The 17,051-nt window shown below is 36.8% G+C and overlaps 2 protein-coding genes across 3 annotated transcripts in view; one reads left to right on the plus strand and one right to left on the minus strand.

Moving 5' to 3' along the window:
* LOC116289666 (beta-ureidopropionase) overlaps positions 1-17,051 on the plus strand; it is a 29,873-nt gene that overhangs the window by 11,898 nt on the left and 924 nt on the right. The window contains exons 3-14 of one of the 2 annotated variants that reach the window (XM_031696615.1): positions 10,119-10,197; positions 11,657-11,788; positions 12,422-12,593; positions 12,721-12,808; positions 13,186-13,280; positions 13,434-13,518; positions 13,717-13,793; positions 14,394-14,448; positions 14,938-15,052; positions 15,287-15,368; positions 15,614-15,656; positions 16,946-16,972. In XM_031696615.1, the coding sequence (XP_031552475.1) occupies positions 10,181-10,197; positions 11,657-11,788; positions 12,422-12,593; positions 12,721-12,808; positions 13,186-13,280; positions 13,434-13,518; positions 13,717-13,793; positions 14,394-14,448; positions 14,938-15,052; positions 15,287-15,368; positions 15,614-15,656; positions 16,946-16,972 (988 nt within the window). In that variant the 5' untranslated portion in view covers positions 10,119-10,180. The remainder of the gene's footprint in view (positions 1-10,118; positions 10,198-11,656; positions 11,789-12,421; positions 12,594-12,720; positions 12,809-13,185; positions 13,281-13,433; positions 13,519-13,716; positions 13,794-14,393; positions 14,449-14,937; positions 15,053-15,286; positions 15,369-15,613; positions 15,657-16,945; positions 16,973-17,051) is intronic. The other variant, XM_089033333.1, reaches the window with a different exon arrangement.
* LOC116289664 (acetoacetyl-CoA synthetase) lies at positions 1,870-11,404 on the minus strand. Its single transcript, XM_089033331.1, has 18 exons — positions 10,980-11,404; positions 10,192-10,295; positions 9,661-9,775; positions 9,364-9,474; positions 8,976-9,073; positions 8,307-8,421; positions 7,793-7,874; positions 7,238-7,379; positions 7,009-7,088; positions 6,749-6,874; positions 6,219-6,283; positions 5,753-5,875; positions 5,246-5,359; positions 4,900-5,025; positions 3,293-3,362; positions 3,052-3,110; positions 2,839-2,938; positions 1,870-2,556 (listed from the first exon to the last, which is right to left on the minus strand). The coding sequence occupies exons 1-18, from the start codon at positions 11,095-11,097 to the stop codon at positions 2,322-2,324; spliced, it is 1,983 nt and encodes a 660-aa protein (XP_088889457.1). The 5' UTR covers positions 11,098-11,404; the 3' UTR covers positions 1,870-2,321.

A 17,051-nucleotide genomic window follows, 5' to 3' on the forward strand; every position in this document is an offset into this window, starting at 1 on the left:
AAACCGTTACAAAATTGAATTCAGTTGTCGTAATGAGCGTTAAAGTACTTCTATATGCAAACATAACAATTGGATTAAATCTTGCTTTATCTGCGTTTTATGTGATTATCAATATGAAGTTTCATTGGTTTCACGTCGCCTCCATGACTCTCGCACACACGCATCGTTTAGATGGACTTTAATGATGTATTGTTGTATCTCGTTGGACGGTATGGAACATTCCCATCACTGCATGTAAAACCTTTTATTTTCACTTTAAAACTGTACCCCGTGGCTTGGAGCCGTAACAGAAATTTGATCCTAGCGACAATATGTATACCCCCACAAAGAAACCTGCTTGATTTAGTGCCACTTGATAGGTTACTGCACGCCTGCTGGTTAGTACAACTCATCCAATAACAAAACAAATAGGATCAATTGAGTAATGATTATGATGGGATCACAAGAATAAACTATAAGAACATTTGATTGATTTAGTTGTTTGGTAACGGTAAATGCCCTCCCCCTCCCCCTCAAGAGACCAGTTGACATGCTCAATACTGCCCCCCCTCCCCCTCAAGAGACCAGTTGACATGCACAATACTGGGTGTCTGTGATGACTCTTTCTATACAAATACGTTGTTTAGCGGCATTATTTGATGATATTTGACTTTTAGTTTCGAAGATAAAATATCATTTCCAGAGGTGATGAGTTCCTTAACCCCCCTCGTTTACAGAATTTCTCCCCTTCTGTCTGCCGTCTTTCTATGATAACGCTCTCAATTTCCATATCCTTTACATGTCTGGACCTTACCAAGATACTTTGTATTGTTGGCCTGGTTACACAGGTTACGGTATTGTGGGCGTCCACTCTGTTTTTATCTTTTGCTTATCTGACCTCGATAATCACGGCGATCCTTACTGTACCGGTATTTTAGATTAAAAAAACTACCATAAGCGATAACTAAATTCCATGATATCCTGCTTTATCTTGTACATTGAGATAATAATCATCCCAGACTTCTAAACACACCTTGCGCCAAGACCGTGGGAATTTGGCTGAAAAGAGCTCCTGGTTTTGCAACAACACTCCTCCTCATCCTACCACAAATGAAGGCCACTTCCAAAGAACCTAAGTGTCGCTGCAGTATAAGTGAAAAAGAACTCATGGAGGCTAGCAAAAGACTATCATAAGGAATGAACCACTATGAGGGTTACGGAAAGCCATTAACAAACGAATCAGTCAGTTCATTCAAAGGTCCTTCTATTGTGTTTTAGAGTCAACGTGTAAATGGACATGTTCTCTACCTCTTGGCTACTATTACTCGTCAACATCATGCTATTAACGCATTACATTTCACTAGGTTATTTGTCTTTCTTAGATTAACTTGAAATCGAATTCTTACAAACTTAAAATTAGACTTGATAACTCCCTGGTTTGACCTGCAGCTGGAATGAGTGCCTTCTGCAATTAAGATTAAAAGCGGCTTATCTTGATGTTCCCTTGGGAAAGTTGAGCTGACCGTTTCTACAAGGATTAGACTGGCGATGATGTTTCACGTTTTCCACGTCACGTTCTTGCGTATTCTGGCTTTCAAACAAGGTGCTGCGTCATAAGGATACCTTATACGAGTGCTTATCAAAAATTAAGTTTTAAAGCGTTTTAAAGCAATTATTCAGAAAATTTAATTTCGTGTAAAACGATTCCAAAAATGATGCTACAGTTAAAATTTTTAAAAATTTTGAAATGTAGGAGCGCAATGCATTGTTGTCCGTGAGTATGACGTCATAATCTAATGACATCGTACAACCATCTAGATGCTACATGACGAACTATTACATCCCATGAATTACGATACCATTTGAAATAACCTTGTCACGAAGGAGGAATACTTTATAAAAGCTTTTTTAATTCATTATTTCACCTTTTCATTTTCAAGCCATATATATACCAAAAAAATAAATAAATGAACCTACCCCTCCCTGAGTAAAAACCAGAATCCCCTCATTACCATAAAAGTTAAACGCATTTTAGTCATGTGATAGTATTACAAAATCAGCGTTACGTAGGAATAGCATTCGCATTGTGACTGGGTTTGAAAAATATATATTATATATTAATAGCAAATATTAACATCAAAAGTATTATTGTTTTTGTTGCGCAGTTTTTATACCCTTTTATCTTTCTTTTTGAAGTTCAATTCAAAGCATAAGATTAATTCTACGTTATACCCACGTTATTATGACTAGTATGGGGCAAAACATTGTGTTCCAAAATGGCGAAACATGCATATCTCGCATTCCTTATTAATTCATCATCTGTATATTTAAAACCGTTCAAATCATACTTTCAATTCCGTTATATTTGAGTACAGGTCGAGTGAATTGGGGTTAGCCAAGGCACCTCTGTTATTAACCGTTTCTCCAGATATGATTTTCTTGACCGCAACCTCTACTTTCTTCCCACTGGTGGTGTATGGGATTTCTTTGGTTTCTAAGATGACCGCTGGCACGTGACGGGCAGACAGTTGGCCGCGTATCAATGTCTTGATCCTGAGAACTAGCTCGTCTGATAACCTGGTACAGAATAAGAGTCACTTTTAATTTACATACGAGAATGACGATATGGACTTTCGTCGAGCATGCGCAGTCAGAATAACAGGACTCTCTTTTCAAAAATCGCAAATGAGTTTACGCCCATTTTCTTTCTTTCTTTCTTTTTTTCAGATTTCTTTTCTTTTTTTCTTCTTCGAAAATTCTTGGACGATGTCCTAAAATTACACGCATGCTCAAACGTTGTTCTATAGTGTCAGCGTAAGTTTTATATCGATCAACACAACAACAAGGCGTAGATCTTACCTTACACCCCTGACCAGTTTAAGAAAAAGAACCACCCTCTCGCCATCGGGAGTCTGCTGACCAACACATAGACTGTCCTCTACTTCATCGAATCGTTCCACTGACAACAAAACAACATATTGATTTATTTAACTCCTAGTATCTGATACAATGGAAGCCATGTCGAGAGACAAAACAGTTAAGAGCTTTATCCTTTAATATAACGATACATACCTATGTTATAGATTTCCGCGCTACCAAAACGCACACCGTTTGGATTAAGTGTACCGTCGCTGTAAGAATGGAATAAACGCTAAGTGAACATCCTCGGGGAAGACAACTGGTTTTTGCACTAGTGATCATTTGTCCACCGAAACCTTTATTAACCCCCCTCCCCTCCCCCTCAAAAGGATATGACGGGCAGGATCTCTTTCGTCCAATAATATACCCTAGATGAAATGAATCAATTAAGTACCTTCTTCCAAGCATTAAAATTCCACCAGTCTTAGAATTAATGGAACAATAATCCCTATGTGACCAGATACCTAACGAGACATGAGTATCAGTGTTACTGTCATCAAATCATCATGTAGCATATTATCATCATGCATGTACCATCATCATGCATCATCATCATCATGTATCATATCATCCTCATGTATCATCATCATGTATCATCATCATATATCATCACGCATCATCGTCATGTATTATCATCATGTACCATCATCATGTATCACCATCACGCATCATCGTCATGTATTATCCTCATGTATCATCACCATGTAACATCACCATGTATCATCATCATGTATCATCATCATGTATCATCATCATGTATCATCATCATGTATCATCATCATCATGTATCATCATCATGTATCATCATCATGTATCATCATCATCATGTATCATCATCATGTATCATCATCATGTATCATCATCATGTATCATCATCATGTATCATCATCATGTATCATCATCATGTATCATCATCATCATGTATCATCATCATGTATCATCATCATCATGTATCATCATCATGTATCATCATCATCATGTATCATCATCATGTATCATCATCATGTATCATCATCATCATGTATCATCATCATGTATCATCATCATGCCGATCATCATCATGCCGATCATCATCATGTATCATCATCATGTATCATCATCACGCATCATCGTCATGTATTATCATCATGTATCATCATCATGTATCATCGTCATGTATCATCGTCACGCATCATCGTCATGTATCATCATCATGTATCATCATCATCATGTATCATCATCATGTATCATCATCATGTATCATCATCGTCATGTACCATCATCATGTATCATCACCATGTATCATCACGCATCATCATCATGTATTATCATCATGTACCATCATCATGTATCATCATCATGTATCATCACGCATCATCATCATGTATTATCATCATGTACCATCATCATGTATCATCATCGTGTATCATCATGTATATATATTCAACATCACTAAAACAAGATATTTTTAGCCTGGTGTTTTGCATTGGTAGATATAATGACATTACAATGCGTAGAAGGGAAGGCTGTTTATTTCAATCAACAATGTTCCTGTCTATGCTGGACGTAACTAATAACCTTTTCAGTGTGATGTTAAATTAAGAAGGACCTTGTGGTCCTAAGAGAGAAAGGCCAGTGTAATATAACGTTAATATTTCTCGAGGCATATCGTATGTAACACGTACTGCAACAGGGTTTTCTGTTGCTCAGTATTTCTCGTGGACGGAAACAAAAACTACATTGGTTCGTTTCAGCACCAATGATGCACGATATTCCAGCTTATTAAGAGCCCTCTTAGATCATTTAAAGTAAGACATATTGGAAATTAGATTACAGTGAATAGACTGGGATGACAAGGCCATTAGTAATAGTTCTTCAGTGGTGAAAGATTTCTCCATTACCCGTCTAACCCTCCCTTACCCAAGGTCTATTTTAACTTGAGTAAATCAAGCTCGACGTTGACCGTGAATCTGACGATGATTTGTTAATTGGCAGACGCACTAAAAATTGAAATCTGCTAACCTGAGAACTTGGTAAAATAGGCTTTCTTGTATTTGAGTCCATTGGGATCATTCCAGAAGCTTGTTGGCATGCAGGGAAAGGGTTTAGTGCAGACAAGATCACCACTTTGATCCATGACTGCTTCACCTACGACACATTCATTAGTATTATTAGTATTAGAATAAAAAAATCACGACCCAAAGTACACGGAACGGAAATAGTAACCATCCAATCAAAAAGTGCTGGACCGCCCATCAGCCAATTAGAACGAAGTAATTTTACACTAAGTTACAATTTCTATAACTGAGTCTACTAAAGGCTTGGGAGTTAGTCTTGCATGGTATATAATGGGTTTACAATCTAGTACCTTTGTCGTTCCAACTCTCCACGGCCATGCCCAGATTCCTAGCCTGGATCTCTCCTCGGTATACTGGTAATGTGCAGTTTTGTCCAGCAAAACATGATATGATATCCGTACCCCCTGAACATGACAAAGAAAGATACCTCGACTAGTGCTGTGTAGTAAGGCTGATAAATCCTGAGAGGAATGACTTAACAAAGGTGTGGAGTCAATGGGATTGACTGTATTATGTAATAACCTATCATGAAATCAATGCTTAGTAGAATGCGCGCTCTCATGACAGGTGCACTTGAAATGCGTAGAGTTTGAAACTTTGATATATTTCAGTTGCAAGTCTAATGAGTTGCCGAGCTAAGCAGCATGCATGTTGATCACTTTCTTGTTACAAGTCTCTGTACAATCAATCCCCCTTTCCCCATCCTACGTCCCCTTAGTCCCCCGACCCCATCCCCCCCCCTCCCATCCACAACCCCCCCCCCCCCCATCCCCCATGGAAGACAAACAATTGCTGACCTGATATCGACCCTAATAGTACATCTTCCTTGATGTGCCCATAAACATAGTCATAGCTTGTGGGTTTGAGCGGTGAACCAGTTGATAATATGGTGTGTAGGGTAGAGAGATCATGTGTTTCCTCTGAAAACAATTCAAATATTAATACTGTCGAAGCGTTGCTCGTTCTTAGATGTTTATAGAAGCAAGGTCAAATCGATGGTCCACAATAGGGAACTGACTGCATTAAGTAATTTGGTGGGTACTGGAAAATTGCCCTTCTTCCTCTATAGACTTGTTGAACAGCTCGATACTCGGTGTCTGTACATGCAAACAGACATTACATCCATTTGTGCACGATTTGACTTCCAGAAGTAACCCCATCCCTTCCCCCGTAAGATAACAATTGGTTTGGACACATTTACGAATGAGATCTGACGGCAGGTGATGTTATACGTATTAAAGTGTGGTTGTTGGACGGACTTACTTGGACGTACACCCTTAGCTTCAATAGCCTGTAGCCACTTGGCTCCTGTCCCTAGTATCGTTATACTGAAGAAAGACAAATCACACCATTTAATTATCTTATTCTCATTTGCCTGTAATTGAGCAGACATTTCGAGGACTTTTTTCTCGATAACTTCATTTTTTAACGTAATAAAATCTGCAGGCTGATTGGTGAAAAGTTGCAGCAACTTGTACAGCGCGCGCTGCCATAACGCTATCGAAAGGTGATATTGTGACTGTGAAACTTCATGGGATGGAATTGACCACATCCATTAAACCAATCACAAGGTCCGAAGAGCATTGGCAATACAATCAGAATGCTTGGTCACGACAACGTCACGGTCACGGCATGATATGTCCAGAACTGAGTAACTTTTTCAGTCATACAAAGCCTGGTATATGAGCAACATATTATTCCATGAAAGACTAAGAAATTCACTCATGATTGAACTAACAAGAAGATAATATGTGCGTTTTTTTGTCCAATCTCTTTCAATGAGTATCACTTACCCAACCTGGTCTACCAGATCCCATAGGACATTTGGATGAGGAATGAATGGTGAACCATCAAAGAGGACAAGAGAAGCACCTACAGCGAGTGATGACACTAACCAGTTCCACATCATCCATCCAGTCTGAAGAGACATGATGAAATATAATATAAAGACAGCAAATGGCAGAGGAAGTGAAAGAAAGGGAAAGAAAGGAAAGAAAACATTACACAACAAGAAAAAGCTTATGTCTAATGAAACTATATAGATGCCTTACCTGTGGTGTAGTAGAGGATGATGTCATCTTTAGTCATGTTACCATGGAGAATGTGCTCCTTCAAGTGCTGAATCAATGTTCCCTAAACAAACAAGACATAAAAAGTCTTAATAAACGGCTTCATCTCTAACCTTACAGCAAGTATTTATTATTTCTATTCATTAAGGTTTCTTGATGCTAGTAATATTATATTAGATGGGGAGAGGGGGAGTGGAGTAATTTTGTACTTACCCCTACTGAATGAACCATACACTTAGGTGGACCAGTCGTACCAGATGAGTACATAATAAACAGAGGATGGTTGAAGGGAACCTGTTCAAACTCTAGTTTAGGTGAGTCATCTGCAAATTTTGCAAACTCTGAAAGAAATATACTGAGAAAGAAAGAAAGAAAAAGAAAGAAAATATTATTAATACATTAATATTGGAATACATGATTTGCAAATATTTGACTGTCATGTTGGTTGATAACAAAACAAAGAAATATCACTTGCTTAGATCAACGAAAATGGCATTTGTAAATAAAAAGCTGCAGTAAGTGCAAAGGTGGGGGTGGGGCTCCATGGTGATAAGCCTCCCCACATTTTTGGCCAAAAACGTTGCCTGAAGCTTTGACCTGACTTTAATTTAATGCAATAAATTTGTTGTAATTTCCAAGAGCGCCAATAATTCAAATTTTTCAGGGGAGGGTGAAGGCATTTGCCTGGACTCCCACGATTAGCCGCCCCCTCACTCTAAACGATGCTCTGCTGTCCTTGAGGTGACAGCTGTTTTATAATCTGTTTACCTGTTTGGAATGTGAGATATCTCAATCTCATCATCAGCATCAACAAATGGGAAAATGATGACTTTTTCTAGTTGAGGAAGACCTGAAATAATCCAACATCCAAACCATATGCTTTACCTTTAACTGTGTATACGCAAAAGATACTACATAATAGGACATAATAGGCCACCATTGTGATCGGCCTGTTGTCAATTGCAAACAGTCCTCGCTTCGGAGCACTAAGTTTTCTCTCATTGTTTGTTTTGATTCCTGTTGAGCAGCTGACAATAGGATGGGGGACATGGGACAAGGGGATGAAGTTGGAGTTTTTCCAACTGGACAAATTTTGAAGTGGTGGCTACCATGATAATGCAACAAATATGAATCTTCCTTCACAGCATAGGACAGGGGACAGGGGAGAGATGACGACTGGGATTTCTAAGGGATTACAGAGAGAATGTCTTAAATACTAAGTTAAAAACCCAGGTGTTGGGAAGTGCAGATGTTCATGTCACATATATTGATCATGTATTACCTTGTACAACTTTAGCTAGTTTTTCTAAGTGATTGTGGATTTTGCTGTTGTATCTTACAGCATTAACTGAAAAAATTATCTTGGGTTTGATCTGTGTAAAGCGTTCCAGCACTCCCTAGAAACAGAAAATAGATTAAACATATATTATCTTCTTATTTGACTCGTGCACTACTGAGGCTATTATAGGCATTTTTTTTTTCAATTTATGAAATATTGCTATGTTCCTTGAACATTACCAACTTATTTACTCTGACAAAGTAAGCCTCAATAATTGATTGAGATATTCACAAGTAAGTACCAACATAAAGTAAAGAATACACCACTTCAACAATGAAAAACAGTTTGAATTTTCCAGAACCTTCACTGGAAGACATTAATGAAAAATAGGAAAAGAAATAAAGCACGAGGGGGTTGGCAAAAAACAAGAGAAGTGTTAGGAGAAGTACGACACCGTAGCATTGTGCTTCTCAACACTTCTTGAGTGTTCTTCCAATCCCCAAGTGACTTTATAACTGCACACATCACAGCAAGCAAGTTTTTTATTTCTTATAGGAATGACAATCAGAATGCAAGATTTATAACAGTATTTTATAATATACTATGCACAATGCAACAGAGAATTTGAAACTGGATTATTAAAACCAGATCATTAATTGTTACTTGACTTACAGTGACACCAAAGTCAGGAGATGTAGAGCTCCATATAGCACCTATACTGGCAGTAGCAAGCATTGCTTCAATAGCCAAAGTACAGTTAGGGATGTAGCCTAAAAAACATGGGACAAATGTACTTTAAACAGCAGAATTAAGGTAGTGTCCATAAAATGAGAGAAATTAACATCTGTTCATTTGAAACTGAGAATGCAAAAACTGGTGATGTGTGATGTGCTTATGCACTGCCTCTCACAGTGTGACTGAAAGCATTATCTAACAACACAATTTAATGTCAATCTCAAGTCTAATGCAGTGATGCATCACCCTTATTTTTAAGAAATAAGTAGAGCTAGTTGCACAAGCAATCGATCATCCACAGGTATCCCAATCACATTCTACTTACCTACAACTCTATCTCCTTTCTTGATGCCAAGGTTCCTCAGTGCTGAAGCCAACACAGCAACTTTTTGTTTCAGTTCACTGAATGTCATTGTGTTAACTTGCTGGCCCTCACCTGTGCCAAATTAAAGGATTTGCTTTCATGTAGGATCTATTCACAACCCTTGCACTTGGTCAAACAAAAGAATTGGAGAATTGAAATCCTTTTTCATGCACTAAGTTTGACCCCCAGTATGGGAATTAATTCAAAAAGTTGCAACAGGTTCGTAATCAACAGATTACAGTCAGAGCATGCATATACCTGCAGTATATAGGGCAACCCTATCTCCATCAAACTGCAGTAGATTCTCAGCATAGTTTAGCCTTGCTCCAGAAAACCATTCAGGGATGTCTTCCATTGGTTTCGTATCCACAACCTAAAATTATCATCATTATTACTGCAAGTAATTGAAGTAATTGTTGAACCTTAAACTGTAAGTCCCTACTGGGGACTGGTTCAAAGGTGTGAATCCCCTCCCCCAACACCCCCCCCCCCCCCCCTCTCTCCCTCATTCAACATTGAATAACTCAGACACTAAAGTCAGAAATTATGATGAGAATGGCAAATACCAACCCTCCTTTTCTGAAGTCCTGTTAATATGACAGGCCTATTAAGGATGTTGCTTTGCATAGAAAGATGGCAATCGCATATGATAAACTTCAGTAAGTTAGGTTTTGAGATCGCACTATTAAAATGATTTTAAATTTTTTTTTTCATAGTGAAGTCATAAACCAAGGGCACAAGCACTTGGGAGCAAGCTAGCTTAGAAAAACATCAGAAGATGATAAATACCTCTTGGTAAGTCTGTGAATGAATAATATTAGAAAAATTCCAAAAGCTTTCCCAGAAACTTGAATGATTTTTTATACTCCACTCCCATAGTTCATAGTATGTTCCTAAAAAATTTGATATGATACAAATGTTTAAATTAGTAAATGAAGAAAAAGCAACTAACTAGTAAAAAATAAATAGCATATATAATTTGTAAACAGTAAGCTTTATATAACTTATATACAATTTTGAAATCATTGGTAAATATTAACTTTTTAAAAATATATTCGTCCATAATTCAATATTTATATATATAGCTAAGTAAATGGATAAGATCGTTATAATAAGCTCTTAGAGAAATAAGTGGTTAAGATAAAAAATAATCATAATATTTACAAGTGTATATGTGTTTTATGAATAATAGGTAAGATGGGAGGTGTGTATGGGGGAGTGTCCTGCAAGAAGCTAGATATACATTTATTTTTTCGTTTGAATTCATTTATCTCTAAAGTTTTGCAAAAAATGATAGACAAGCATAAAAAATGTTAAATAGAGTTATTGGTGAGCTTATCTTTCCATGGGTATTTTTATAGCAACAAATGAAATATGCTTAGAAAGCGTAAAACTTGAAGCAGGTCTCTAGAAATCATTACATCATTTCTGAGACACGACCACTTCTAGAAAAAAATAAACTTTTCACAAACAAACCAAAAATAAAATAAAAATAACGAACAAATTGATGAATGTAGAAAATATACTGTTATAATTGTACTATTTTGCAAACAGCTGTTTCGAGCTTTAAAACTCACCAAGATTCAAGTCATAATGTTGGTTGACTTGATTACGAAATGCATCCATGTTCGTAGGGTTTTCCTTTCTAGGCCTCCACATCAGCCTGGGAGTATCTTCTCTGACAGACGCCATCATCAGTATTTAAACTCCTTTGACTGTCGTTCCTGTTTGGTTTAAGGGTTATTCTCGCCAGATCAGCAGAAAATACAACTCATCCTGTCAAACCGAACTGTCTTTTCTTGTTCTTTCTTTCTTAGCAACGCTCCAGTGGTCAAGGGAATTTTGCAATTTTTGCGCCACGTCACACGATGCCCTGAGTAAAGTCCTGCTTTAAATTTTTAATATAGATCACCCTCTTAACTCTCTAAATTGGTAAAGTGAGGTTAAAACAAAGTAATAAAGTCAGAAAACAAAGTAATCAGCTGGGTAATCAACTTTTAACTCATCGTATGATGCATGGGGTGAGACATAAACCCTGTGGGGGTGGGGACTAGGTACGTTATATTATTTTTATATATTTCCTTCCAATATTAATATAATTCTATTTTTTTATCAAAAATTATACAGTTAAATATTAGAGAATTTTCTACATTTTCTGAATTTTTTTCTTATGTTTTTTTCCCGTCTTGATACAAGTTTTGAGTAAATATTTAATTCCCCCACCCCTCCCTTGTTTGAATATAATTTTTTCCAGTCTCTCTCCTCTCCCCTTTACTCAAGTAATGATGGCGGCTCGAATCGTAAGCTTGGAAAACTGCCTTGAAAAGCACATTCCTCCAGAGGAATTACAGGAAGTCAAGCGAATACTATACGGGAAACCTGCTAGGTGAGATTCTATAGTATGTTTTTGTGATCATAGAACGGTTTTAAGTGGAGTGTGTGATTTTATGCAGAGTAGATGAGTGGTATTAAGTTGTCCACACAACACATGGTGGCTAGCTTACCTGATGAAAAGTTAAACAAGCATACTTGATGAAGGGTTAAACAAGCATACTAATTAATATTGTCCGTTGTGCAAATATACTCGGTTACTTTTATGATGTAAAAGCTCAATTTAATTAGCTGTAAAGTTAAGTTTAAAGTAAGTTTAAATTACTTTCTTGCATATTGCTTTTAGTAATATATTCTTCTTTATGGAATCGTGGTTGTGTTTTTGCCTTCAGACGCAGTATCCTCATAAAAAAATGTATAATATAAATTTGAATAAAAAAGAGACCCTTCAGTGTTGTACTAAGAACCTTCCTCCCCACCAATCCCCTGGCCCTCCCCACTACCCAGCCCCTGGCCCAGCCCATAATAAGAATGACCCTTCTTTTGTTATCAATAAGTACAATACCGTTTACCAGTAATGATTTTGTCTTGTGTAATATCATTTAAGTTCATCAGAGACGAACATCAGCTAGGCAGACAGTATTATCTGGAAAAGTTAATAGATTAACACCAACATTTCATGTGATAGTCCACTGAATCTACCAGAAGAGGCTGTGAAGTTTGCTCAAAGCCATGATTTTGAGCTTGCTGGTTATAAGATAGAGGCTGCACCTGAACAGCTACGTCAACCAAGAATAGTGCGTATTGGAGCTGTGCAAAATAAGATTGTAGCACCAACTAATGCACCAATAGCCAAACAGGTATTGCATGACACTTGATTTAATCTGTCAAGTTTGCTATTAACACCATTATTAGGATGTATGGGAAACTTAAATATCTTAATAATCCATAAGTCTGATTATCAATAATGGTTGTATTTACTTTTAGCGAGAAGCTCTTCATGGCAGAATTAAAGACATTGTAGACTCAGGTGCTCTGTGTGGAGTCAATGTCATGTGCTTTCAAGAATGTTGGAGTGAGTACTTCTACTTTCCTTAAGTGTGTGTGTGTATATCTCTTGGAGCCATTAACAAGCCATTTGATTTGACCATAAGACAACATGAAGTCTTCTCATATAGTACTCTTTGCTTTTGAAGACATCCATAGGATTATTTTATTTTATTATCACTAGCATACTAATACGTTTTAAAAGACCTATGTTGAATGATATCAAAGCATGTGGTTTCTAGACCCAGACTGATGTATGCTACGAGCCTTTATCATCATAAGCTCAGCAGCATTTTTAAGCACATGATCACTAGACACCAGTTTGTGATTTGTGATGGATAGAAAAAAATACCCTGAGGTATTCCACAGGAAGCCCAAGTAATAATCCTTATCTACTATTCTCAGCTATGCCATTTGCATTTTGCACTCGAGAAAAGCTGCCATGGACAGAGTTTGCAGAATCAGCAACTGATGGCCCAACTGTTAAGTTGTGTCAAGAGGTAAATACTACTTTCTGTGATAATGTGTTATGCCGGTACAGTATTGTAAAAGGCAGAAAATTTCTGTGGTTGCAAGAGTCATTTCTATTTTTTAGTTTAAACATATATTTGCCAAGCTAATTCCTTGTTACCATGGTGACTTTGATATCACAGCTTGCCGAGCAGCATAACATGGTAATTATCTCACCTATATTGGAACGAGATGTTGATCATCGTGAGATACTATGGAATACTTCAGGTAGGAGTTCTAATCTCTTCTGTTATTTCTTTGATGCAATGATTTCTTGAGTTGAAAACCAGAGAAAAGAGAAACCTTCAAATCAGGAAAGAGTTCCTGGGCAAAACTGGCCATAAAAGCTCTACTCCCGGAGGTTAGAGGTAGGAAATGGGCTTTATATGGTAACTAATTCCTTTGTGTATGATTGTGTGTTTCTAGTGGTAATATCCAACACTGGTGACATCATAGGCAAAACAAGAAAGAATCATATCCCTAGAGTAGGGGACTTCAATGAGGTAATCAAGACACCTTTAACCTTGTTTAGTCAGACAGACAGGCTAGGGTCTCTTGGGTTAGATCCCCAGTCCAAAAACCTGTAATAAACCCCCGACCCACTCTCCCCTGATGTGCTAATTTTGTGAAATTGATTTCTTATGAATGATAAAGAGCATTCTATAGTGCTAGTTGCTGTGACATAAGCCTAAAGCTATTGTATTTACTATGATGATCAGAGATCAATTATTAGCTTTAAAAGAAAGCAACTTTGCAACAGCTATTCTGATAATGGTTGGCAAATAACATCACAATCTAGTGTTTGTAAACACCAACTAGCGATATGAAAAACAATGCTTTCTTATAGAATGATAACTTTTATTTAATTAATATATCCCACAAAATATACTAATAAGTGAACTTTTCATTAAAAACTGCCATCATCTAAATCCAAAATTTATGCTTCAGAAAAGTTATTATTATTAGTTAATTTAGTTATTTAAGACACTGAAGGGGCAGAGCCTAGTATTCATATGAGAGTGGTGTCCAATAAGTATTATATATAGAGGTTAGTATATTAAAAGGTTGAAGTGTATTTGATCAACTCTAGTGTTTTCTTGTAGTCCACATATTACATGGAAGGGAACATGGGACACCCAGTGTTTCAGACACAGTTTGGTATGTGAATTTAATATGACTTGTGCTAGAGTGCACGCACTAAACCCGTGAAACAAATACTAACTTTTAGTACTAAATGGTGATAAATAAACAATAGGAAACAAAGGATTCTGTATGAAATAGTACTAATTAGTACTAATTATTGTTCATGGATTTAGTGCGTGCACTCTACTGTGGCTACCCAAATGAATGTTTTTTAATATGATATGCAATCAGAGATCTGTATAATGGCAATGACCAAATTGACAGCTGTGACACAGTTGACGGCTGTGACACAGTTGACAAATGACCAGTCGACATAGCAGGTGCTGATCTTTTACTTGCAATGTTTTCCCACTTTCTAGTTGACTATATAACATGTAAAAGCATTAATTTTATTAGGCAGTCATGGTAGCACAAATTGCACCTGTTAATCTGTTATGAATAATTCATTTTTTCTTTTACTTTTTGGGTTGATGCTAAGTTTTGAATTTGTTTTTCTCAATAAAGGTCGCATAGGAATAAGTATTTGCTATTCTCGGCATCATCCACTGAACTGGTTGATGTTTGGTATCAACGGAGCAGAGATTGTTTTTAATCCATCAGCAACTGTTGGTGCTTTGAGGTATGAATGAAGACACTGCTCTCATTTTTGTGTATACACATAGGGACATAAAAGTTTCCTGACAAAAGACTTGTGCATGTGATCAAACAAACAAAAACTGGAGCACCGTCATTAACATGGTCATCCTATGCAACAGACTAATACTCAACCAACTGAGCCAACCGGGTGACAGGAATACATTAAACCCTCATTTCATGCATTTGATAATCAATCTCATTAATTCCATTGTGACAGTGAACCAATGTGGCCTATTGAAGCAAGAAATGCTGCAATTGCTAACTCCTACTTTACTGTGGCCATCAACAGGGTTGGAACTGTAAGTTAACGTTGTAAATGCATTCCTCCACCACTACCTCCACCACAAATGGGGTGGCAATTGATGTTAGTTAGCCTTACTGTCAGCCCTAGGAAGAACCTACTAGAATATACCTTCCCCCCACCCCACCTCCCTCCTTGGACATTCAAGTCTGGTGGGAGGGGGGCTGGGGAGAAGAATAATCACAGCTTGCTTCTAATAATTTGAAAATAAATGATCTTTTAAGGACTGTGGTTTGTTTTCAGGAATCATTTGAACATGAGTTTACCTCAGGTGATGGAAAACCAGGTAATAATGACAATGAAGGGCAGGGGTGGTGATGATAATAGTTTTTGAGGTGGTGATAGTGATGGGGGTGGTGATGACAATGATGGGGTGATGACAGTGATGATGACAACAATGATAATGATGATCATAATAATGGCGATGATAAGAGTAAACATAGTTACTGACTTACAAAAATTCATTTACAATTACAGTAACTACTGGGTTACAACATCAAAGCTTTTACAACACCAGTAGTTACTGGCTTACAAAAATTCATTTACAATCACAGTAACTACTCGGTTACAACATCAAAGCTTTTACAACACCAGTAGTTACTGGCTTACAAAAATTCATTTACAATCACAGTAACTACTGGGTTACAACATCAAAGTTTTTACAACACCAGTAGTTACTGGCTTACAAAAATTTATTTGCAATCACAGTAACTACTCGGTTACAACATCAAAGCTTTTACAACACCAGTAATTACTGGCTTACAAAAATTCATTTACAATCACAGTAACTACTGGGTTACAACATCAAAGTTTTTACAACACCAGTAGTTACTGGCTTACAAAAATTCATTTACAATCACAGTAACTACTGGGTTACAACATCAAAGTTTTTACAACACCAGTAGTTACTGGCTTACAAAAATTCATTTACAATCACAGTAACTACTTGGTTACAACATCAAAGCTTTTACAACTCCAGTAGTGACTGGCTTACAAAAATTCATTTACAATTACAGTAACTACTGGGTTACAACATCAAAGCTTTTACAACACCAGTAGTTACTGGCTTACAAAAATTCATTTACAATCACAGTAACTACTGGGTTACAACATCAAAGTTTTTACAACACCAGTAGTTACTGGCTTACAAAAATTCATTTACAATCACAGTAACTACTGGGTTACAACATCAAAGCTTTTACAACTCCAGTAGTTACTGGCTTACAAAAATTCATTTACAATTACAGTAACTACTGGGTTACAACATCAAAGCTTTTACAACTCCAGTAGTTACTGGCTTACAAAAATTCATTTACAATGGGCACTGGTTCACCAGGGCACTGGTTCAAATCCTGTTCAAGACTCAATTTTTTCTGAGTCTTTCAATATGGTGATAAACGATGGTTATGATTGCCATTAGGGTTATAAAAGTATATAATATATAATGTTGATGGTGATGATGATGATGTGTATGAGTGTACATAAAGGGAATTGCTCTCAAGCTCTATTAGTATATTGATTTATTAGTATTAATATTACTCAAGTAAATGTGTGATATTCATATATTCGTTGCAGCACACAAGGATTTTGGAGAGTTTTATGGTAAGCTTAACTGTTACTTTAATTAAAAATATAGAAAATATTTGATTTGGACAGTAGCTAGGTATTATTCATCAATAAT

This window comes from Actinia tenebrosa, unplaced genomic scaffold (genome assembly GCF_029948245.1).
Source record: "Actinia tenebrosa isolate PJP-AT-01 unplaced genomic scaffold, QUT_ActTen_1.0 PGA_scaffold1__47_contigs__length_23844297, whole genome shotgun sequence".
Taxonomy (NCBI): domain Eukaryota; kingdom Metazoa; phylum Cnidaria; class Anthozoa; order Actiniaria; family Actiniidae; genus Actinia; species Actinia tenebrosa.

Coding starts and splice junctions, on each gene's coding strand:
- LOC116289664 (XM_089033331.1), bottom strand. CDS start 11,097: ATGATGGCGTCTGTCAGAGAAGATACTCCCAGGCTGATGTGGAGGCCT. Junction 3,111..3,292: donor ATTTTAATGCTTGGAAGAAG/GTACTTAATTGA, acceptor CCATTCTTACAG/CGACGGTACACTTAATCCAA. Junction 2,557..2,838: donor AAACTGGTCAGGGGTGTAAG/GTAAGATCTACG, acceptor ATTCTGTACCAG/GTTATCAGACGAGCTAGTTC.